Below are 22,180 nucleotides of genomic sequence, written 5' to 3' on the forward strand. Positions count from 1 at the left end.
TAATACCTTAGGAGCTCCGACGTGCTCCCCATCACTAGCTGCCTTTAGGTTTTGAATGTTAGTTGGTGTGCTTCGGAAACAACTACTATTAGGAAACCAACGCCCCCGAAGGCGGATGCGCCTCCCAGGATCATAGATTAGTCAATACCCGAATTTTAGCAATGAAGATGTTTCACAATAGCTGAAGGTGTCCAACCTCATTATCCTGTAGTGACATTTATCCCCCCCCCCCCCCCCCCCCACGCGCCGCGCAGACCTTCACCAAGCTCGTCGACCACCCGACCGTCGCCATGCTCCCCTCGCGCTACACCTACCCGGAAGAAGCGCACCACTTCCGCTCCGACCCGCGCTCGGTCGGCGCGACCGTCCTCCTCTCGTTCGACGAGGCGCTCGTCGACGACCCGCGAGCCGGGACGCGCCCTTACTTCCAGGGGAGCCCGCCGCCGATCGCGTGGTACCGCGACCGAGGGAGCGTCGACTTGACGAATGGGACGGGCGCCGCGGCAGACGACGCGCCGCCGAGGATGACGGGCAGGACTTGGTTCAGCTCGCTCGGGCACACGACGGCGTTTTGGGAGGACGACCTCAACTTGCAGCACGTCGAGGCCGGGTCCGTCTCGCCTTTTCTCTCTCGACTCTCGTCGTCAGGCGAGCACTGACTCGTGTCCTCTCTGTCGTGCAGGCTGCGCTGGGCGCTCGAAGGTATCGACGACGACTCGACTGCCTCCCCATCCTCGAGTGCGACCTCGTCCACCGGCGCCTCCTCGACCGGCGCATCCTCGTCCTCTCCAGCATCCTCAGCAGCACCTTCCACCGCCTCGCCGTCCTCGACCTCGAGCGCTACCCGCATGCACTCGCCCGCTCGCGACGCACCGACCCTCGCGCTCTCTGTCCTCGTCGCCGCGGTCGGGTCCCTGTACTTGTCCCGCCTCGCATAGAGTTGTGCAACGCGAAAGTCGTTCTGTCGTTGTCACACTAACTAGTTACCGTGCTCGGCCGTTGCTCAGGGCCGAGAGGCCTGCGACCGCTTTGTTGACTGAGAGAGAGAAAGCGCGCGCGAACGCGTCGTGAGCGCGTTGAGGCCTGACTTAATGCGGACGGTGTTGCGGGCGGTGAAGCGCATCGTGGGCTGGATGGACACGCCAGAGGGCAGCGTAGATAGCTGTATGAGAGTTCAGGGACGCGCAAAGTGCAGCTCAACGCGAGTGTGACGGGCGAGACGAGGAGCGTGCCCTCGACATCGGCTTGGCTCGCCAACGGCTCGCTCTGTCCACCTGCTCGCTCGCCCGCGCGCTCTCTCTCTTGCTCTGTCTTCCACCACTCCTTCAGTCGCAGGTCGCCCCGTCCTCTCCTCCTTATCTCCAGACGAGGTGCGTCCTCCTCCTCCTCCTCCCCCACTCGCACCTCTCGCTGACCCTTCCCTCCTGCAGCCGGTCTCGTCCCCTCTCCCCTTCAGCACACCTCTCGTTCCCACCCTCCTGTAGCTCCCCTCCCCCCCCACACACGCGCCACCATGGTCTCGCTCTTCGCCCTCGCGCTCGTCGCCCTCCCTCTCGCCGTCACGGCCTCGTCCGGCGCGCCGCACTACTCGCACCCGCGCCGCAACACGGCCGCCGCCCTCACCGCCGCCGCGGCGCCGCACGCCCGCGCCGCCGTGCGCTACCGCGCCCTGCCCCGTACCGGCCGCCGCCTGTCGAAGCGCGGCGCAGGGGGAGGCGCCGGCACCGAGGCGACGCTCAAGTGCCTCACGGCGCACTCGTTCGCGCTGTGTGACGGCGACAGGTGCACCGACATGGGTGCCGTGGCTGGTGCGTCCTCGTGTTTCTCTCTGCCTCGAGCGCCGAGAGAGTGGTGGGCGACTCGACGAGGCTCACTCGCTTCCTCCCTCCCTCCCTCCCTTCCTCCCGCTCTCGTTCCTCGCGACAGCCGGCACCATGTGCAAGGACGGCGCCATCACGTGGGACACGTCGTCCGAGGCCTCGTCCGAGGACTCGTCGGCCGCCACCGTCAGCTACGCCGAGATCCCGTCGTCGTCCACCGCCGCCGCCGCTGCCGTCGAGACGCCCGAGCCCTCGTCGTCGTCCGAGTCCGCCGAGGACGAGACGCTCAGCGCCGCCCAGCCGCTCGCCAACAACGTCGCTGTCAAGACGAGCTCGGCCGCCGAGCCCGCCGCCACCGCCGTCGATTCGGTCCAGCTCAACGTCGGCTCGTCCTCGTCCGACGACGACGACGACTGGGAGTGCGACTCGGACGACGTTTCGTCCTCCTCGTCGACGGCCTGGACCCCCGCCGCCTCGTCGACCACCACCGTCGACGACGTGCAGCTCAACGCCAAGCCGACCACGACGACGACCCAGGCGCCCGCGCAGACCTCGGCGGCTTCGTCCTCGTCGGGCGGCGGCACGACCTACACCGGTCGCGGGACGTACTACTACCAGTACGGAACGGCCGGGTCGTGCGGCAACGTCGCGTCCGACTCGGTGCGTCCCCTCCTCTCCTCCTCCTCCTCCTTCTCAGCCTCTCGGGCCCCTCTCTGACCCTCCCGACGCCTCCTCCTGCCTCGCCTCCCCCTGTGCAGGACTACGTCGTCGCCCTGAGCTACACGCAGGTCGACGGAGGAGCGCACTGCGGCAAAAAGGTGCAGCTCACCAATACGGACAATGGCAAGACGGTCACGGCTACGGTTGCCGACACGTGCCCTGGCTGCGCGTGGGGAGCCGTGGACTTGAGTGAAGGGGGCACGTTTCGTTTCCCTTGTTCTCGAGGCGGGCGAGGAGTCCTTCCCGCGCGGAGAACTCGTCCTGACCCTTCCTTCCTCCCCTCGCAGCCTTCCTCCAGCTCGGCACCCTCGACCAGGGCGTGATTCCCCTGTCCTGGAAGTTCTTGTGATCGGCACGAGCGTCGCCACCAGAAGAAGAACGACCCCCCTCTCCCGCCTCTCGTTGTTGTCCTCCTTCCTCGCCGTGCTGTGCACGCGCCTTTCTCTCTCTCTCTCTCTCGGTCTTAGCGAGCGCCTCGACGGCTGCTGCAACTCTTTTTCCCTTCTCTCTCTCTCGGAATCGCGAGCGCACAAAGAAAGAGAGAGAAACGAGAGATGCAAAAGGAAATGTACAACGCCTCTGCTCCTTCCCTGCTCTGCTCACCGCCACGCGACGGGTGCGTACTGCGCCAGAGGCCCGAGCCAGAACCGCTTGCCGAGTCCGATGTCGAGGTACCGCTCGAACACTGTGCGCCGAGGCCCGGTCAGTCGGCGCTCGAGGGAAGAGTCGGGGCTCGCTCGAGGGAGGGAGAGAGAGAGGCGAGGGGACGCACGCGAGTAGGCCCACTTGCGCCCAAAGTACCGCGACACCCACGGCACGGCGACGAGGTTGACCAAAGCCTGGAGCTGCCGCACGCTCTCGTCCCACTGCAGCTGCGCCTCGTGCGCCTCGCGCTCGAAATCCCACGACGACGACGACGACGTTGTGCTGCTGGCGTCGTCCGAGTCCGAGTCGGCCTCGGGACCGGGTGCGCTGCCGCCCTCGTCGTCGTCGAGGTACGCGGGCGCTGCGCCCGCCCGTGGTGCGCCTCCTCCTCCTCCTCGCGCAGAAGCCGGCCCATCTCGTCGCCCGTCGCTCGCCCGTGTCGCGGTCGCCATGCGGGGGTCCTCCTCGAGTGCGGTCGTCGGGGGTGCTGGATGGTGAGCTGTTGGCGCTGGACGAGCGAGCGGGCCGGGGACGAGGGCTGGTGGGGAGGAGGGCGAGAGGGCCGAGGTGGATGGGCGCCGACGGGGGCCGCGATCGGGGGCGCGGTGGAGGTGCGAGAGGGGTGCTGTGAGCGGCTTGGGCGGGCCGCAGAGGCGGTTGGGCGGGAGGGGAGGAGCGCAACCCCCGCGACTCAGAGCGATGATGAAGGAGGACGCAAGGTCTCGCACTTTCGAGCGAATCGTTCGGCTCTCACGCAGTCTGTCGTCGTGCAGTGTCGGCTGGGAGACAGCTTGGCAGTCACGCGGGTACCGCGCGACGAGATCTCAGGTTCGCTCGTCGCTTTCCTCCCCCCTCTCGCTTGAACGCTCGCGACGAGAGCTTGCAACCCAGCTTCGCCTTTGCGGGTTAGGAGCCAGCAGATTGTTTGCCCGACCCTCCGAATCACGGCAGAGCTCCTGAGCGTCCAGGTGACGCCGGGACACGCTCTCGGCGTCGTGCCGCGAGCGCAGAGACGCAGCATTTGCGCCTCGTTCAGCGCTTTGCGTCGTCCTCTGTCGACGGGTGAGCCGCCGCACAGGTACGCAAAAAGGATGTGACGAGCACAAGCACGAACGAGACAGCCGAAAGCTGGCTGCCGAGGCGCGCAATCGAGCAGGAAAGGACGGCCGAGGTCGGCCACGTCGCGTCGGCGAGCCGCGAGCGGGCCGGGTAAGGCGGCCCTCTCTCGTGCAGCAGGAGCACGGGGCTGGGTTGCCCGCAGCGGATGCTAGGCGAGAGCGAGGCGTGGCTCGCGAGAGGAGGGCGCGACGTGCGGGGCTGAGAGAGCGAGCGCTGCGCGCTGGGCGGGCTACTGCGGCTGAGGGGCGGGGGATCGCACGTCGGCGCAGGACACGTGCCGGCTTGCGCGTGCGCAGGGATGAGGTTGCCGCGGTGCTGCTCGGGCGGGAGGGAGGGTGCGAGTCAGCTCGTGAGAGGAGGAGAGAGAGGGAGAAAGGAGGGCTCGAGGCGCACCTTGAGGCGATGGGCCGGCGTGGCGGGCCGTGCAGCTGGGGCACCCGGTTCTGGAAGCGCACAGGAGGGGCACAGCCGAGCCTTGCCCTCGCCCGAACCGTTGCGAGCGAGCAGGGTGGGGGCGGGAGGAGCGAGAAGGGGGCGAGGCGAGGGAGACGGCGTAGCGCGCGTGCTCGGGGTGCAGGCGGGGGGCAGGGCTAGTGCGAGTCGGCTGCGGTGCTCTGCGTCGAGTGGGACGCGGTTGCAAGAGAGAGCGACGCGTCGCCTGACGCCCTCGACCAACACACCCTCCTCATCCTCACACCTCTCGCACGACCAGAGCAGCGCACCAGCAGCGTAGCCTACCAGCACAGCGCACTCCCTCCCCAGCACCATGGAGGGCCGGCCACCCTCTGCTGCCGCCGCCGCCCTCGCGCCCGACGGCACCTCGTCGCACTCGCCGCTCGCGCCCTTTGACCACGCCGAGCTGCGGCTGTACCTCGCCCAGCTCCTCCCACTCGTCATCGGCGCCGACCCGCGAGACCTCGCCACCTTGTTCGCCGACCCGGCCCAGTTTGACGAGCCCGCGACGAGGTGGGCCACCGACCCGCAAGCTGGCGCACTCTACATCCTCAAGACGAGGAGGGACCGCGACGACGATCTTGAGGGTACGTCCACAGAGAGCTCTCTCTCATGCGCGGCGAGCGTCGTCGAAACTGACTCGCTCCCTCCCACAGCCTCGTCCTCCTCCTCATCCGACACCTTCACCTACTCGCTCGCAACCACCCTGTCGTACTCGCCGGCGCAGGCCGCCACCCTCGCCCTCATCAAGCATGTCCCGACCCTCGACTCGAACATCCCGCTCGCCCAGCAGCTCCACTTCCTCAACCTGTTCGGCCCCGCATCCTCCTCCTCCTCGTCAACCGCCGCCCCTACCAGCACCGGCGGGCCCGCCTCGTCGTCATCGTCGTCGTCCGGCAGCGCCATCTACGAGGGCCTGCACCGCCTCGTGCACTACGGCGTCGCGCCCGCGTTCGAGGCGTTCGTCGAGAGCAAGGCGCGCAAGGACGGCGCGAGGCGCTCGGCCGCCGACGACTCGAAGGACGCCGACGCCAAGATGGGCATCCCCATGACCAAGAAGAAGTTTGCAGAGCTCGAGCTGTCGCTCCTCCACCGTGCGTCCCTCGCGGTCTCCCTCGTTGACGTCGCGCCGCCGCACCTTGGTCGCACGCACTGACCCTCGCGCGCGCACCCGACCCGCAGTCCAGCAGAACGTCGAGATCCCCGACATTGTCCTGTCGATCCACCCGACCATCGCCGCGGCGGTCGCCCGCGCCGAGGCGTCCGGCACGCGCGCGTCGGTCGTCGAGCACGTCGACCCGGCCCTCCTCGCCGACTCGGCCTTTCTCAACAAGCTCCAGGGCGAGGTCAACAGCTGGGTCAAGGAGATCCAGACCGTCACCAAGCTGTCGCGCGACGTGGCGAGCGGCACGGCGAGCCAGGAGGTCAACTTCTGGCTCGGCATGGAGCGCGCCCTCGAAGCGATCGAGAAGCAGCTCAAGAGCGACCCGGTGCAGCTCACGCTCGACGTCCTCAAGCACGCCAAGCGCTTTCACGCCACCGTCTCGTTCATCGCCGACACGGGCCTCAACGACGCGTTCAAGACGGGTCCGTCCTTGCCCCTTCCCTCGCGCGCCCGTCCCTCTCCCGAAACTGACCTCGCCCTGCGCCGCCCCGCCTCGCAGTGCACGACTACAACATCCTCATGAAGGACTTTCCGCTCAACGAGCTCCTCGCCGCGACCGACCTCGCAAAGGTTCAGGAGAGCATCCTCCTCATCTTTGGCCACGTCAACAAGAAGCTCAAGCTCTCGTGCGTCGCCCTCGTTCCCTCCTCTCCTCTCGACGTCGTACCTCGAGACTGACCCTGAGTCACTCGCACCCCGCGCAGGCCGTACCCGGTCCGCCGCGCGCTCCCTCTCGTCGAGGCCATCTCGCGCGACCTCAACGCGCAGCTCGTCAAGGTCCTCTCGTCGCACCGCCTCGCGCTCGCCGACTACGCCTCGTTCGACCGCCTCATGCACCACGCCCACCTCGTCTTTGTCGCGTGGGACGACTCGTTCAAGGAGTTTACCAACGTCGCGCGCGAGGTGACGCGCAAGCGCGCCGAAAAGTTCATCCCGATCAAGGTCAGCGCGAGCCACGTCCGCCTCGAGGAGCGCGTGAGGTACTTTCGCGCGTTCAGGAAACAGCACCACCAGCTGTTGGTCATGGTCGGACCGCTCGGGAGCGAGACCATGCTCCGGGGCGGCGAGAAGGCGCGGCAGCAGGGCGAGGGCGAGGAGGCGGACGGGCAGCAGAAGCAGCAGCAGGCGGCGGCGGCGGCGCGAGAGTGGAAGAGCACGCTCGGGGACATCGACATGGACGCCGAGGTGCGTCGCCCTTTCTCTCTCTCTTTCGTTCCTCCTCCGTCCTCAGCCACCTCAGCATGTCGCTGACCGTCCTTGTATTCGTCGACAGGTCCGTCAAGCGTACGAGAGCGTCAAGAACGTCGACGTGCTCGACGTGTCGGCCGGTGCGTCCCTCGTTTCCGCTCCCGGACCCGCCTCTCTCTCCCCCTCTCTCACTTGCCGACGCCCTGACACACGCCGCACCCACAACGCGCAGAGGGCACCGACATCTGGATCGCGGCCGAGACGGCCTACAACGAGCGCGTCGCGCGCGTCGAGAACCACATCATCTCGCGCTTGCGCGACCGGCTCGGCGGCGCCAAGAACGCCAACGAGATGTTTCGCGTCTTTTCCAAGTTCAACGCCCTACTTGTGCGCCCCAAGATCCGCGGTCAGTCGCTTCGTCGTCCTTCTCTCTCTCTGGTCGGGGTGCCGCACTGGCGCGACCGCTCGAGGGAGGGCCGCGAGCTGACTTGCTCCCTTTTCCTCCTCCTCCTCCTCTTCTCCCTCGCCCCCTCGCTCGCCCCCTTCGCAGGCGCCATCGCCGAGTACCAGTCGCAGCTCATCGAGTCGGTCAAGGACGACATCCGGCGGCTCCAGGACAAGTTCAAGGCCGGGTACCAGCAGTCCGAGGCGTACCACATGTCGCAGCTGCGCGACCACCCGCCCATCTCGGGCGCCATCATCTGGGCCAAGCAGATCGAGCGCCAGCTGTACCACTACATGAAGCGCGTCGAGGACGTCCTCGGCAAGGAGTGGTCGCACTATGCCGACGGCCAGCGCCTCCAGACCGAGAGCCAGTCGTTCCGCGACAAGCTCAACACGCGCCCGATCTACGACGCGTGGCTCGTCGACATCAACCGGCGCAACCTGTCGATCGGCGGGCGCCTGTTTGGCGTCACCAAGAGCCGCCAGCACGGCGGCGCGCTCCAGCTCGCCGTCAACTTTGACCCGCAGATCATCACGCTCTTCAAGGAGGTCCGCAACCTCCTGTGGCTCGGGTTCCAGGTGCCGCACACGGTCAGCAACATCGCCAAGGACGCCAAGCGCGTGTACCCGTACGCCGTCAGCCTCATGGAGACGGTCCGCACCTACTCGCAGACGGTCCACAAGCTCGAGCAGAACCCGGACATTGCGCCGCTCGTCGCCGCGACGCACAAGAAGGCGCAGGAGCAGATCGCCAAGGGTGCGTCGCCGTCGTTCCTCTCTCTCCCTCTCGTCGTCGCTTAGGCCCCCTCACTGACTCGAGCTCGTCGTTGTCGTCGTCGACAGGCATGGGCTTCCGGTGGGAGCACTTTGTCAACACGTTCGACGGTCGCTCGCTGTCGTACGTCGCCGGCGCCGGCGTCGACAACTCGGGCAGCAAGCATACGCACTACGTCCGCGAGTTTGCGTCGATCGTCGCCGAGCTCCAGGACCGCACCGACCACCTCGTCGAGCTGTACGGCGACATGTGCCGCACGGTCGACGAGCTCGGCACGTGCCCGTACGCGCGCGACGCGTTCGCCGACCACCTCGCGTCGCTCCAGAAGAAGGTCGACACGCTCAACCTCGAGGGCTACGCCAACCTCGACTCGTGGACCCGAGCGCTCGACGCCAAGGTCGAAAAGGTCCTCGCCCGTCGCCTGCGCGCCGTCATCGAGCGGTGGTGCGACGAGTTCACCAAGGACCCGGACGCGGCCGCTCGCGCCGACTCGACGTCGACCGCGACGGCAGCGCTGCGCGGCGGCAAGGCCGCGCTCAAGAAGCAGCAGCAGCAGCTGTCGGGCGCACCCGTCGTCGGCGCCGGCGCCGGCGTCGCCGCTGGGCCCGACGACGCGCTCGTCCTCGAGACGGTCGTGCACGAGGTCCGCATCCAGAACCAGGTCATCCACCTCGACCCGCCTCTCGAGCACGCCCGCGCGAGCTGGTACCGCCAGCTCCAGTCGTGGCTCGGCGTCGTGTGCGGCCTCGCGCGCATCCAGAGCTCGCGGTACGAGATCGGCCTCAAGCTCCGGTCGACGTCGCCCGACGCGCTCAACTACTCGTCGCTCCTCGCGACCCTCGCCGACGGCACGCTCGAGCGCCCGTTCGCGCTCGTCGAGCACAAGTTGCGCGAGGTCGGCGCCTACGTCGACAAGTGGCTCCAGTTCCAGTCGCTGTGGGACCTCGAGGCCGACGTCGTGTACGCGCGCCTCGGCGACGAGCTGTCGGCGTGGCAGCAGCTCCTGCTCGAGATCCGCAAGACGAGGTCGACGTTCGACAACTCGGAGACGCAGCGCTCGTTCGCCGTCGCCGTCATCGACTACGAGCAGGTCCAGAGCAAGGTCAACGCCAAGTACGACACGTGGCAGCGCGACCTCCTCGCCCGGTTCGGCACCAAGCTCGGCGCCGCCATGAAGGAGACGCACGCCCAGATCCGCAAGGCGCGCCACGACCTCGAGCAGCACTCGATCGAGACGTCGTCGACGGCGGCGACCGTCGCCTTCATCACGTTCGTCCAGGACGTCCGCCGTCGCGTCAAGCACTGGGCGCCGCAGATCGCCCTGTTCTCGAGCGGCCAGAAGACGCTCGAGCGCCAACGGTACCAGTTCCCGGCCGACTGGCTGTACGTCGACCAGGTCGACGGCGAGTGGACGAGCTTCAACGAGATCCTCGGGCGCAAGAACGCGTCGATCCAGGACCAGCTCGCCGGCCTCCAGCTCAAGGTCGTCGCCGAGGACAAGGTGCTCGACGGCCGCATCGACGAGGCCGTCGCCGACTGGGAGCGCGACAAGCCGATCCAGGGCTCGCTCAAGGCGGCCGACGCCATGAACGCGATCGGCGTCTTCGAGGGCCGCGTCACGCGCCTCAAGGAGCAGCACGACATGCTGCGCCGCGCCAAGGAGTCGCTCGACCTCGAGCCGACGCGCGACGGCCGCCTCGAGCCCGTCGTCGACGAGATCCGCGACCTCAAGGCCGTGTGGACGGCCCTGTCGGGCGTGTGGGCCCAGGTGGCCGACCTGCGCGACACGCTGTGGTCGTCGGTCCAGGCGCGCAAGCTCCGCCAGCAGCTCGACGCGCTCCTGTCGTCGACGCGCGACATGCCGAGCAAGATGCGCCAGTACGCCGCGTTCGAGTACGTCCAGGAGACGCTGCGCGCGCACCTCAAGTCGAACGCGCTCGTCGGCGACCTCAAGTCCGAGGCCCTGCGCGAGCGCCACTGGCGCCAGCTGTACAAGGCGCTGCGCGTCGCCGGCCAGTACTCGCCGTCGACGATGACGCTCGGCACCGTGTGGGACCTCGACCTCAAGCGCAACGAGCTCGTCGTCAAGGACGTCATCACGCAGGCCCAGGGCGAGATGGCGCTCGAGGAGTTCCTCAAGCAGGTGCGCTCGAGCCCCCCTTCTCTCTCTCTCTCTCCCGGCGCACGCTCGGTCCCTGACCATGTGTCCTCTCCCTTGCCGCAGGTCAAGGAGACGTGGACGAGCTACACGCTCGACCTCGTCAACTACCAGAACAAGACGCGCCTCGTGCGAGGGTGGGACGACCTGTTCACCAAGTGCGGCGAGAACCTCAACTCGCTCACGGCCATGAAGCTGTCGCCATACTACAAGGTGTTCGACGAGGAGGCGTCGGCGTGGGAGGACCGCCTGAACCGCATCCACGTCCTGTTCGACGTGTGGATCGACGTCCAGCGCCAGTGGGTCTACCTCGAGTGCGTCCCTCTCCCTCTCTCTCTCTCTTTGCTCTTTGCGGACCGCGCTCACCTCGTCCTCTCTCGCACCTTGCGCGCAGGGGCATCTTTTCGGGCAGCGCAGACATCAAACACCTGCTCCCGATCGAGTCGCAGCGGTTCAACAACATCAACGCCGAGTTCCTCGCCGTCATGAAGAAGGTCGCCAAGTCGCCGTTCATCCTCGACGTGCTCAACATCCCCAACGTCCAGAAGAGCCTCGAGCGCCTCGCCGACCTCCTGTCCAAGATCCAGAAGGCGCTCGGCGAGTACCTCGAGCGCGAGCGGTCGTCGTTCCCGCGGTTCTACTTTGTCGGCGACGAGGACCTGCTCGAGATCATCGGCAACAGCAAGGACGTCCTGCGCGTCGCCAAGTTCCTCAAGAAGATGTTCGCCGGCCTCGCGGCGCTCGTCCTCGACGGCGAGCAGACGCAGATCGAGGGCATCGTGTCGCGCGAGGGCGAGGAGGTGCCGTTCTCGACCCCGGTCGTGTTCGCCCAGTACCCCAAGATCAACGACTGGCTCGCCCAGCTCGAACTCGAGATGAAGGTGTCGCTCGCGACGCTCGTCGCGCGCGCGTACGCCGACCTCGAGGCGTTCTACCGCGACCCGGCCGGCCTCGACCGCGACCGGTTCCTCGCGTGGATCGACGCGTACCCGGCCCAGCTCGTCGTCCTCGCCGTCCAGGTCGGCTGGACGAGCCTCGTCGAGGGTGCGCTGCAGGCGGGCAAGCCCCTCGACGGCCCGCTCGCCGTCGTCTCGCGCGGCCTCGACGTCCTCGCCGACGCCGTCCTCGGCGACCTGCAGCCGATCCAGCGCCGCAAGTGCGAGCACCTCATCACCGAGCTCGTCCACGAGCGCGACGTCGTGCGCCTCCTCGTCCAAGGCGGCGTCACGTCGGCGACCGACTTCAGCTGGCTGTACCACATGCGGTTCTACCTCGACCCGACCCGGCCCAACGTCCTCGACCAGCTCGAGGTCAAGATGGCGAGCGCGACGTTCCCGTACGGCTACGAGTACCTCGGCGTCCCCGACCGCCTCGTCCAGACGCCCCTCACCGACCGGTGCTACCTCACCCTCACCCAGGCGCTCGAGTCGCGCCTCGGCGGCTCTCCGTTCGGCCCGGCCGGCACCGGTGCGTCCTCGCCTCTCTCTCTCTCTCTCTGTGTGTGTCCTCGTCGACGGACTCTCGCTCACAGCGCGGGCCCTCGCACCCACGCAGGCAAGACCGAGTCGGTCAAGGCGCTCGGCGTCGCGCTCGGCCGGTTCGTCCTCGTCTTCTGCTGCGACGAGACGTTCGACTTCCAGGCCATGGGCCGCATCTTTGTCGGCCTGTGCCAGGTCGGCGCGTGGGGCTGCTTCGACGAGTTCAACCGGCTCGAGGAGCGCATCCTGTCGGCCGTCTCGCAGCAGATCCAGACGATCCAGCTCGGCCTGAGCGCCACCGTCGCCAACCCGTCGACCGAGATCGAGCTCGTCGGCCGCCAGCTCAAGGTCAACCTCGACACGGGCATCTTTATCACGAGTGCGCCGCCGCCGCCTCTCTCCCTCTCCCCCTCCCTCTCTCGAACGTCTCACTGACTCGGCCTCCCGCGCAGTGAACCCGGGCTACGCCGGCCGGTCCAACCTGCCCGACAACCTCAAGAAGCTGTTCCGGAGCATCGCCATGACGCGCCCCGACCGCGAGCTCATCGCCCAGGTCATGCTCTTCTCGCAAGGGTTCCGCACGGCCGAGACGCTCGCGTCCAAGGTCGTCCCGTTCTTCAACCTGTGCGCCGAGCAGCTGTCGTCGCAGCCCCATTACGACTTTGGGCTGCGCGCGCTCAAGGCCGTCCTCGTCAGCGCCGGCCACCTCAAGCGCGAGCGCCTCCAGCAGCAGGGCGGCGACAAGGACTCGGCGCCGGTCGCCAAGTCGATCGACATCTCGGAGCAGGAGATCCTCATTCAGTCGGTCACCGAGACGATCGTGCCCAAGCTCGTCGCCGAGGACGTGCCGCTCCTGACGAGCCTCCTCGCCGACGTCTTCCCCGGCGTCGAGTACGTCCCCGTCAACCTCGACCAGCTCAAGGAGCACATCGTCGCCGTCTGCCGCGAGCGCCACCTCGTCGCCGACTCGGCGTGGCTCGACAAGGCCGTCCAGCTGTTCCAGATCCAGAACATCCAGCACGGCGTCATGATGGTCGGGCCGTCGGCGACGGGCAAGACGACGGCGTGGCGCGTCCTCCTCACCGCGCTCGAGCGCCTCACGGGCGTCGAGGGCGTGTCGTACGTGATCGACCCCAAGGCCATCTCGAAGGACGCCCTGTACGGCACGCTCGACCCGACCACGCGCGAGTGGAACGACGGCCTGTTCACGCACATCCTGCGCAAGATCGTCGACGACGTGCGCGCCGAGAGCACCAAGCGCCACTGGATCATCTTTGACGGCGACGTCGACCCCGAGTGGGTCGAGAACCTCAACTCGTGCGTCCACTCTCTCTCTCTCTCTCTCTCTTGCGCGCCTCGGCCGGGACTGACCTCGCGCCCCGCCTGTGTGTGCGCAGGGTCCTCGACGACAACAAGCTCCTGACGTTGCCCAACGGCGAGCGCCTCAACCTGCCGCCGCACGTCCGCATCCTGTTCGAGGTCGAGTCGCTCAAGTACGCGACGCTCGCGACCGTGTCGCGGTGCGGCATGGTGTGGTTCAGCGACAACGTCGTCACGCCGTCGATGCTGTGCCGCAACTACCTGTCGAGCGTGTGCGCCGACGCGCTCGACGTCGCCGACGACGACTCGCCCGGCCGCCGTCGCGCGCTCACCGCCGCCGCCGCCGCCATCGCCGCCGGCGACAGCGACGACATGTCGCCGACGCTCGCGACGCAGCGCGCCATCGCCGCCAAGCTCGAGCCGTACTTTGCGCCGGGCGCGCTCGTCGCCAAGGCGCTCGCGCACGCGGCGACGGTCGACCACATCATGGAGTTCACGCCGGCGCGCGCCCTGACGACCCTGTTCTCGCTCGTCAACAAGTCGATCCGGGCCGTCGTCGAGTACAACGTCGCGCACCCGGACTTCCCGCTCGCGGCCGACCAGGTCGAGTCGTACACGCTCAAGCGGCTCCTCGTCAGCGTCGTGTGGGCTTTCACGGGCGACTCGAAGCTCGACACGCGCGCCGCCATGGGCGGCTACCTGCGCACCCAGTCGGGCCTCGACTTTCCGCCGCTCGGGCCCGGCGGGTCGCTCATCGACTTTGACGTCGACGTCGCGTCGGGCGACTGGGTCAGCTGGCAAGACTCGGTCCCGACGATCGACGTCGACACGCAGGCCGTCACGTCGCCGGACGTCGTCATCCCGACGCTCGACACGGTCCGCCACGAGGAGGTCCTGTACTCGTGGCTGTCCGAGCACCGCCCGCTCCTCCTGTGCGGCCCACCCGGGTCGGGCAAGACGATGACGCTGTTCAGCGCCCTGCGCAAGTTGCCCGACCTCGAGGTCGTCGGCCTCAACTTTTCGAGCGCGACGACGCCCGACCTGATCCTCAAGACGTTCGAGCAGCACTGCGAGTACCGCAAGACGCCCAACGGCGTCGTCCTCGCGCCCGTCCAGATCGGCCGGTGGCTCGTCCTGTTCTGCGACGAGATCAACCTGCCCGCCGCCGACACGTACGGCACGCAGAAGGTCATCTCGTTCCTGCGCCAGCTCGTCGAGCACGGCGGCTTCTGGCGCCCGACGGACAAGGCGTGGGTCACGCTCGAGAACATCCAGCTCGTCGGCGCGTGCAACCCGCCGACCGACCCGGGCCGGGTCCCGCTCAGCCAGCGCTTCCTGCGCCACGCGCCGCTCGTCATGGTCGACTACCCGGGCGAGACGTCGCTCAAGCAGATCTACGGCACCTTCTCGCGCGCGCTCCTCAAGGTCGTCCCGCCGCTGCGCGGGTTCGCCGAGCCGCTCACCGACGCCATGGTCGAGTTCTACCTCGCTTCGCAGCGCCGGTTCACGACCGACGTCCAGGCGCACTACGTCTACTCGCCGCGCGAGTTGACGAGGTGGACCCGCGGCATCTACGAGGCGATCCGCCCACTCGACGCCCTGTCGGTCGAGGGCCTCGTCCGGGTCTGGGCGCACGAGGCGCTCCGGCTGTTCCAGGACCGCCTCGTCACCGACGCCGAACGCGCGTGGACCGACGCCAAGATCGACGAGGTCGCGCTCGCCCACTTCCCGACGCTCGACCGCGCCGAGGCGCTCGCCCGCCCGATCCTGTACTCGAACTGGCTGTCGAAGCACTACGTGCCCGTCGACCGCGAGCAGCTGCGCGAGTACGCCAAGGCGCGCCTGCGCGTCTTTTACGAGGAGGAGCTCGACGTCCCGCTCGTCTTGTTCAACGACGTCCTCGACCACGTCCTGCGCATCGACCGCGTGTTCCGCCAGGTCCAGGGTCACCTCCTCTTGATCGGCGTCAGCGGCTCGGGCAAGGTGCGTCCCGCCTCGTCTCTCTCTCCCTCCCTCCCTCTCTGTGTCCCTTGAACTGACTCTTGTTCGCGCCCCGTCTCGCTCGCGCCCCTCCTTCCTCAGACGACCCTGTCTCGGTTCGTCGCGTGGATGAACGGCCTGAGCGTGTTCCAGATCAAGGTCCACAACAAGTACTCGGGCGACGACTTTGACGACGACCTGCGCACGGTCCTGCGCCGCGCCGGGTGCAAGGGCGAAAAGATCGCCTTCATCATGGACGAGTCGAACGTGCTCGACTCGGGCTTCCTCGAGCGCATGAACACGCTCCTCGCCAACGCCGAGGTGCCCGGCCTGTTCGAGGGCGACGAGCACGCGGCCCTCATGACGGCGTGCAAGGAGGGCGCGCAGCGCGACGGTCTCATGCTCGACTCGCCCGACGAGCTGTACCGGTGGTTCACGGCGCAGGTCGCGCGCAACCTCCACGTCGTGTTCACGATGAACCCGCCGTCGGGCGGGCTCGCGTCGCGGGCCGCCACGTCGCCGGCCCTGTTCAACCGCTGCGTCCTCGACTGGTTCGGCGACTGGTCCGAGCAGGCGCTCTACCAGGTCGGGCTCGAGTTTACCAGCTCGCTCGACCTCGACGCGGCCGGGTACGTCGCGCCGGCCGACTTCCCCGTCGCGTACCGCCAGCTCGCGCTCCCGCCGGTCCACCGCGCCGCCATCGTCAACGCGCTCGTGCACGTGCACCACTCGATGTACGCGACCAACGCCAAGCTCGCGCGGCGCCAGGGCCGCGTCAACCACGCGACGCCGCGCCACTACCTCGACTTTGTCAACCAGTACGTGCGCCTCTTTACCGAGAAGCGCGACGAGCTCGAGGACCAGCAGCGGCACCTCAACGTCGGCCTCGACAAGCTGCGCGAGACGGTCGTCCAGGTCGAGGAGCTGCGCAAGAGCCTCGCCGTCAAGCGCACCCAGCTCGAGCTCAAGAACGGCGAGGCGAACGACAAGCTCAAGCGCATGGTCGCCGACCAGCAGGACGCCGAGCAGAAAAAGGTGGCCTCGCTCGAGATGTCGACCGCGCTCGAGCAGCAGGAGCGCGCCATCGCCGAGCGCCGCGACGTCGTCATGGGCGAGCTCGCCGACGCCGAGCCCGCCGTCGAGGACGCCCAGGCGGCCGTGTCCAACATCAAGAAGCAGCAGCTCACCGAGGTGCGCTCGATGGCCAACCCGCCCGAGGCCGTCAAGCTGTCGATGGAGGCCGTCTGCATCCTCCTCGGCCACAAGATCGACAGCTGGAAGGCCGTCCAGGCCGTCCTGCGCTCCGACTCGTTCATCTCGCACATTGTCAACTTTGACACGGCCCAGCTCACGCGCCACTTGCGCGACAAGATGCGCGCCGAGTACCTGTCGCGCCCGTCGTTCACGTTCGAGACGGTCAACCGCGCGAGCAAGGCGTGCGGCCCGCTCGTCAAGTGGGTCATCGCCCAGGTCAACTACTCGTCGATCCTCGACAAGGTCGGCCCGCTGCGCGACGAGGTGCGCGCGCTCGAGGACCAAGCCGAGACGACGACGCACCAGGCGCACGCGCTCCAGGGCATGATTGCCGAGCTCGAGGCGCGCATCGCGGCGTACAAGGACGAGTACGCGGCCCTGATCAGCGAGACGCAGGCGATCAAGACGGCCATGGAGACGGTCCAGACGCGCGTCGACCGCTCGGTGACGCTCCTCGACAGCCTGTCGTCCGAGAAGGTGCGGTGGGAGGCCGGCAGCCGCACGTTCGAGGGCCAGATGGCGACCGTCGCCGGCGACGTCCTCCTCTCGGCCGCCTTTCTCGCGTACGCCGGCTACTTCGACCAGGCCTACCGCCAGTCGATGTGGCACGGCTGGGCCGCCCACCTCGCCGACGCCGGCATCCGGCACAAGGCCGAGCTGTCGCTGTCCGAGTACCTGTCGACGGCCGACGAGCGCCTCGAGTGGCACGCGCGCTCGCTCCCGACCGACGAGCTGTGCGTCGAGAACGCTGTCATGCTCACTCGGTTCGACCGGTACCCGCTCGTCATCGACCCGTCGGGCCAGGCGACGGCCTTCCTCCTCAACGAGTTCAAGGACCGCAAGATCACCGTCACGTCCTTCCTCGACGAGGCGTTCCTCAAGAACCTCGAGAGCGCCCTCCGGTTCGGCACCCCGATCCTCATCCAGGACGTCGAGCACCTCGACCCGATCCTCAACGCCGTCCTCAACAAGGAGCTGCGGCGCGCCGGCGGCCGCGTCCTCATCCGCCTCGGCACCCAGGACATCGACTTTTCGCCCTCGTTCACGTGCGTCCCGGCACCCTCTCTCTCTCCCTCGTGCCCTCGTGCACTCTCACTGACCCTCTCTCGCGGCCTGCAGCATGTTCCTGTCGACGCGCGACCCGTCGGTCGAGTTTGCCGCCGACCTCAACTCGCGCGTCACCATGGTCAACTTCTCGGTGCGTCCCCGTTTCCCTCTCTGTCTCGCCCCAACTCGCCGTCTCTGACTCGCCCTCTTTCCTCTCTCTACAGATCACGCGCGCAAGCCTCCAGACCCAGTCGCTCGCCCAGGTCCTGCGCGTCGAGCGGCCCGAGGTCGACCGCAAGCGCTCGGACCTGCTCCGCCTCCAGGGCGAGTTCCGCGCTCGCCTGCACCACCTCGAGAAGAGCCTCCTCACGGCGCTCAACGAGTCGCAGGGCAACATCCTCGACGACGACAAGTGCGTCCCTGTCCCCCCTCATCGTCGACCGACCGACCGACCGAGACTGACCGTCGCTCCTCGTCGTCGAACCCAGGGTCATCGGCACGCTCGAGATGCTCAAGCGCGAGGCGGCCGACGTCACGCGCAAGGTCGAGGAGACCGACACGGTCATGGCCGAGGTCGAGCAGGTCACGAACGAGTACCTGCCGCTCGCGCAGGCGTGCAGCAGCGTCTTCTTCGTCCTCGACGAGCTCCACCTCCTGCACCACTTTTACCAGTTCTCGCTCCGGTTCTTCCTCGACGTGTTCGACTACGTCCTCCTGCACAACCCGTCGCTCAAGAACGTCACCGACCCGCACGCCCGTCTGCGCATCCTCCTCGACGACCTGTTCCTCCACGTCTTCAAGCGCACCGCCCGGGCCCTCCTCCACACCGACCACCTCACCCTCGCCCTCCTCCTCGCGGCCGTCAAGGTGCGCGGCTCGAGCGCCGACTTTGACGAGCACGAGTTCGCGTTCCTGCTCGAGGGCGGCGACGCGCTCGCGACCACCGGGTCGGCGCCCCAGGCCGACGTGCCGCTCCTCGACGACGCCCAGCAGCAGCGCCTGCGCGCGTTCGAGCGCCTCGAGGTGTTCCGAGACGTCCGACCGCACCTCGCAGCGCACGAGGCCGAGTGGCGCGCCTTCCTCGCGTCGGCCGCGCCCGAGTCGGTCGTGCCGGCCGTGTGGGCCGACCTCGACCCGGTCGCGCTCGCCATCCGCCGAGCGCTCGTCGTCAAGTGCTTGCGACCCGACCGCCTCCTGCAGGCCTTGAGCGCGTTCGCCTCGCTCGTGTTCGAGCGCGACCTCCTCCTCGAGACGACGTTCGAGCTCGGCGACATGGTCGAGCACGAGGTCGACGCGGCGGCGCCCGTCTGCCTGTGCTCGGTGCCGGGCTACGACGCGAGCTACCGCGTCGACCACCTTGTCGCGGCGACGTCGGCGCGGTGCACGTCGGTCGCCATGGGCTCGCAGGAGGGCTACGCGCTCGCCGACCAGGCCATCGCCGCAGCGGCGCGCACGGGCAACTGGGTCCTGCTCAAGAACGTCCACCTCGCGCCGGCGTGGCTCAGCCAGCTCGAGAAGCGGCTCCAGAGCCTCCACCCGAACCGCGCGTTCCGCCTCTTTCTCACGATGGAGACGAACCCGGCGATCCCGGTCAACATCCTGCGCCAGGGCCGCATCGTCATGAACGAGCCGCCGCCGGGCATTCGCGCCAACCTCGTCGACTCGCTGCGCAGCCTCGACCCGAAGCGCCTGTCGACCGGCCCGGCCGAGAAGATGCGCCTGTACTTCCTCGTCGCGTGGTTCCACGCCGTCGTCCAGGAGCGCCTGCGCTACGTCCCGCTCGGCTGGAGCAAGGCGTTCGAGTTCAACGACTCGGACCAGGAGGCGGCGCTCAACACGATCGACTCGTGGGTCGCGTCGGCCGCCCGAGGCCGCGCCAACGTCGACCCGGCCTCGATCCCGTGGGCCGCGATCCGCTCGCTCGTGCGCGAGACGGTGTACGGCGGCAAGGTCGACACCGAGTTTGACCAGTCGCTCCTCGACTCGTTCGTCGAGTCGCTGTTCTCGCCTCGCGCGTACGACGTCGACTTTGCGCTCGTGCCCGAGCGCGACGGCGACGCGGGCCTCGTCGCGCCCGACGCGACCCAGCTCGACCAGTTCCTCGAGTGGGCGACGCAGTTGCCCGAGCAGGAGCCGCCGTCGTACCTCGCGCTCCCGCCGACTGCCGAGCGGGTCATCGCCCTCGCCCAAGGTGCGCTCCCTCTCTCTTTTCGTCCTCGCCATGTCTCGCCGACTGACCAAGACGTCGCGCGCGCACACAGGTTCCGCGCTCCTCGCCCGACTCGTCAAGATGCGCTCGCTCGACGACGACGACGAGACGGTCGCGGTCGACCTCAAGCAGGGCGGCTCGTCGGCTCAGCCTGCGTGGATGCGCGCGCTGCGACAGTCGTGCACCGAGTGGCTCGAGGTGCTCCCAACGGTCCGTCCCCGCCTTTCTCCTTTGACGTGTGAGGCGCTCGACTCGGCGCAGAATCGCTCACCCTCCTCATCCTCGCAGACCTCGGCCCGCATCGCCTCGTCGGCCGCCGCCGCCCAGGACCCGCTCGCCCGCTTCTTCGAGCGCGAGGCGTCGCTCGCCAGCTCGCTCCTGCCCAGCATACGATCCGACCTCGCTGACCTCGTCAAGGTGTGCGACGGCGAGCTCAAGCAGACGAACGACCTGCGCGCCCTCCTCCTCGACCTCGCCAAGGGCACCGTGCCGTCGTCGTGGCGCCGGTACCGGTGCCGCGACCTGCCCGTCGCCGTGTGGATCGTCGACCTCGCCAAGCGCCTGTCGCAGCTCGCGACCGTCGGCGCAGCGCCCAGCCTCGCCCAGGTGCCCGTCGCGCTCGGGCTCCTGTTCCACCCTCACGGCTTCATCACGGCGTCGCGGCAGGCCGTCGCACACTCGACGCAGGCGTCGCTCGAGGAGCTCCACCTCGAGGTCGCGCTCGAGGTGACCGGCCAACCCGACTCGTTCGTCGTCGAGGGTCCGTCTCCTCTCTCTCTCTTCGTCTTTCTCTTTGGTCCCGTCACTGACTTCTCCTCGCGCGCCCACAGGCTTCTCGCTCGTCGGTGCCTGCCTGCAGGACGGTGCCCTCGCCCTCAACGACGGCTCGGTCGTCCGCCTCGGCCCGTCGTCCATCTCGTGGCGGCGGCGGCGCGCACCCGACTCGGCGCCCTCGACGAGCGGCAGCAACGACGGCGAGACGCGCCTCGCGCTCCCGTGCTTCCTCGACTCGACCCGCACCGACGTCTTGTTCTCGGTCGCAGTTCCGGCGAGGGGCGTCGACGCCGTCGCGGTCAAGCAGCGCGCCGTCGCGGTCGTGGCGGCAGAGTGAGCGGGAGGGGAGAGGAGGGTGTTTCTTCGGCTCGTCGTTGCTTTGTCTCTGTCTCTCGCAATCGCAGGCCTCGTTTCTCTCGTTCCCCTCCCTGTCTCTGGGCCCTCAAGAGTGCAAAGCAGCGCCCGAGCGGGACCTTCTCAAGTTGCCCACTCCCGGGTTCCCTCGCTTGCCGCGAGCTTGAGACTTCCTGCGAGCGTTTCTCGGGCGCTCACGTCGCACGCTCAGTCCTATACATGCTTGACGTCGAGCTGCGGTACTCCCGCTCGACCCTCGTCGCGGATCTCCTCACTCGGCGACGCTTTCGCGCCGTGTCGCATCGGCCCCGGGCGACTTTTCGTCCCTGCGTCGCTCGCAGAGCAGTGAACCCTCGCCTGCGGAAAACCTCGGGCTCGTCGGTTCATCGCTGACAGGCGTGCTCGTCGACTCAAGCCCGTCTTTCGTCCTGCGCTCGCTTGGTTTCGCCCTTTCTCTCTCTCTCTCTCGCTCTTTGCTTTCTCAGGCTCGCGTCGGCGAGGCTCTCGAGAGCGCCACCGAGCGCGCTCAACAAGGAAGCGAGAGAGCAGGAGCGCCGGCCAAGTTCGTGCGCTGCGTACTCTCGTCTCGCGCTCTCCTCTCGGAACAGGGGGCCGAGAGACGGACGTTGAACATGCTCGCTCGGTTGCAGTCGAAACGTGCTGCTCAGAAGTCGGTCACCTTGCCGCCGTACGCCCAGTCGCCTGCGTGGACGTCGAGAGGAGGAGGGTCAGGGCTGCTCGCCCAGAAGTAGCAGGCTCGCCCGCGAACGAGCGCGAGCGAGCCCGCACCGAGTCCAGAGAGAAAACGCAGCGCCGACGCACCGTGCACCAACGGCTCCCTCTTTGGCCCACCCCTCTCTCCCGTGTTGGGGTTCTCGTCGCCCTCAAACTCGGGCTTTGGCCTCCTCACCAAGTCCGGGTGCATCTCCTCGCCGTCCTTGAGCCCGCTCAGGTCGACCCCGGGGGCGGCGGGCGTCTGGGCGCGCTTGACGAGCTCGTCGAACTCGCGCTGGAGGTGCGGCGGGAGGGCGGGCGGGGCGGGGCGGGAGAACGAGTTGGAGGAGCTCGAGGACGAGGACGACGGAGGGGTGGCGCCGTGGGGCGGTGGCGGGAAGAGGGAGAGACGGGGGGAGGTGCTGCTGAGGGGGCGGGCGCCACGGGGCGTGGAGAGGGAGGAGGCGCCGACGAGAGTGCGGGTGGCTGATGGCACGGCGAGGGGCGATCGGCGGGCGCAGGTGCAGCGTGCGAGCGGGATTGAGGCGGTGCGAGCTGTGGTG

At 68.2% G+C, this 22,180-nt stretch overlaps 5 protein-coding genes across 5 annotated transcripts; 3 read left to right on the top strand and 2 right to left on the bottom strand.

Annotated features, from left to right (window-relative positions):
• Positions 1–290: 290 nt before the first annotated feature.
• On the top strand, positions 291–938 carry RHOBADRAFT_42261 (uncharacterized protein; the record flags this gene model as incomplete). The annotated part of the gene is made up of 2 exons (XM_018414035.1): positions 291–610; positions 683–938. The coding sequence occupies 2 exons, from the start codon at positions 291–293 to the stop codon at positions 936–938; spliced, it is 576 nt and encodes a 191-aa protein (XP_018273097.1).
• A 575-nt stretch (positions 939–1,513) lies between these two features.
• Positions 1,514–3,047, top strand: RHOBADRAFT_52011 (uncharacterized protein; the record flags this gene model as incomplete). Its single annotated transcript, XM_018416126.1, has 4 exons — positions 1,514–1,808; positions 1,927–2,480; positions 2,579–2,738; positions 2,828–3,047. 4 exons carry the CDS (start codon positions 1,514–1,516, stop codon positions 2,887–2,889), a joined length of 1,071 nt encoding a protein of 356 aa, XP_018273098.1. The 3' UTR covers positions 2,890–3,047.
• Positions 3,048–3,139: 92 nt separating this feature from the next.
• Positions 3,140–3,637, bottom strand: RHOBADRAFT_42263 (uncharacterized protein; the record flags this gene model as incomplete). Its single annotated transcript, XM_018414036.1, has 2 exons — positions 3,140–3,225; positions 3,313–3,637. 2 exons carry the CDS (start codon positions 3,635–3,637, stop codon positions 3,140–3,142), a joined length of 411 nt encoding a protein of 136 aa, XP_018273099.1.
• A 1,433-nt stretch (positions 3,638–5,070) lies between these two features.
• On the top strand, positions 5,071–20,970 carry RHOBADRAFT_34515 (uncharacterized protein; the record flags this gene model as incomplete). The annotated part of the gene is made up of 22 exons (XM_018413203.1): positions 5,071–5,344; positions 5,414–5,851; positions 5,940–6,344; positions 6,422–6,548; positions 6,627–6,948; positions 7,039–7,107; positions 7,196–7,250; positions 7,343–7,516; positions 7,661–8,311; positions 8,398–10,472; positions 10,554–10,801; positions 10,882–11,954; positions 12,042–12,344; positions 12,418–13,282; positions 13,363–15,268; positions 15,368–17,565; positions 17,639–17,717; positions 17,791–17,978; positions 18,055–19,757; positions 19,828–19,985; positions 20,064–20,535; positions 20,606–20,970. 22 exons carry the CDS (start codon positions 5,071–5,073, stop codon positions 20,884–20,886), a joined length of 14,064 nt encoding a protein of 4,687 aa, XP_018273100.1. The 3' UTR covers positions 20,887–20,970.
• A 597-nt stretch (positions 20,971–21,567) lies between these two features.
• RHOBADRAFT_81 (uncharacterized protein) lies at positions 21,568–21,966 on the bottom strand (the record flags this gene model as incomplete). The annotated part of the gene is made up of 2 exons (XM_018419207.2): positions 21,568–21,605; positions 21,726–21,966. Coding segments are annotated over 2 exons (279 nt in total), but the record flags the coding sequence as incomplete, so codon positions are not given.
• Positions 21,967–22,180: the final 214 nt, after the last annotated feature.

The sequence above is a fragment of the Rhodotorula graminis genome (assembly GCF_001329695.1).
Source record: "Rhodotorula graminis WP1 unplaced genomic scaffold RHOBAscaffold_3, whole genome shotgun sequence".
NCBI lineage: Eukaryota > Fungi > Basidiomycota > Microbotryomycetes > Sporidiobolales > Sporidiobolaceae > Rhodotorula > Rhodotorula graminis.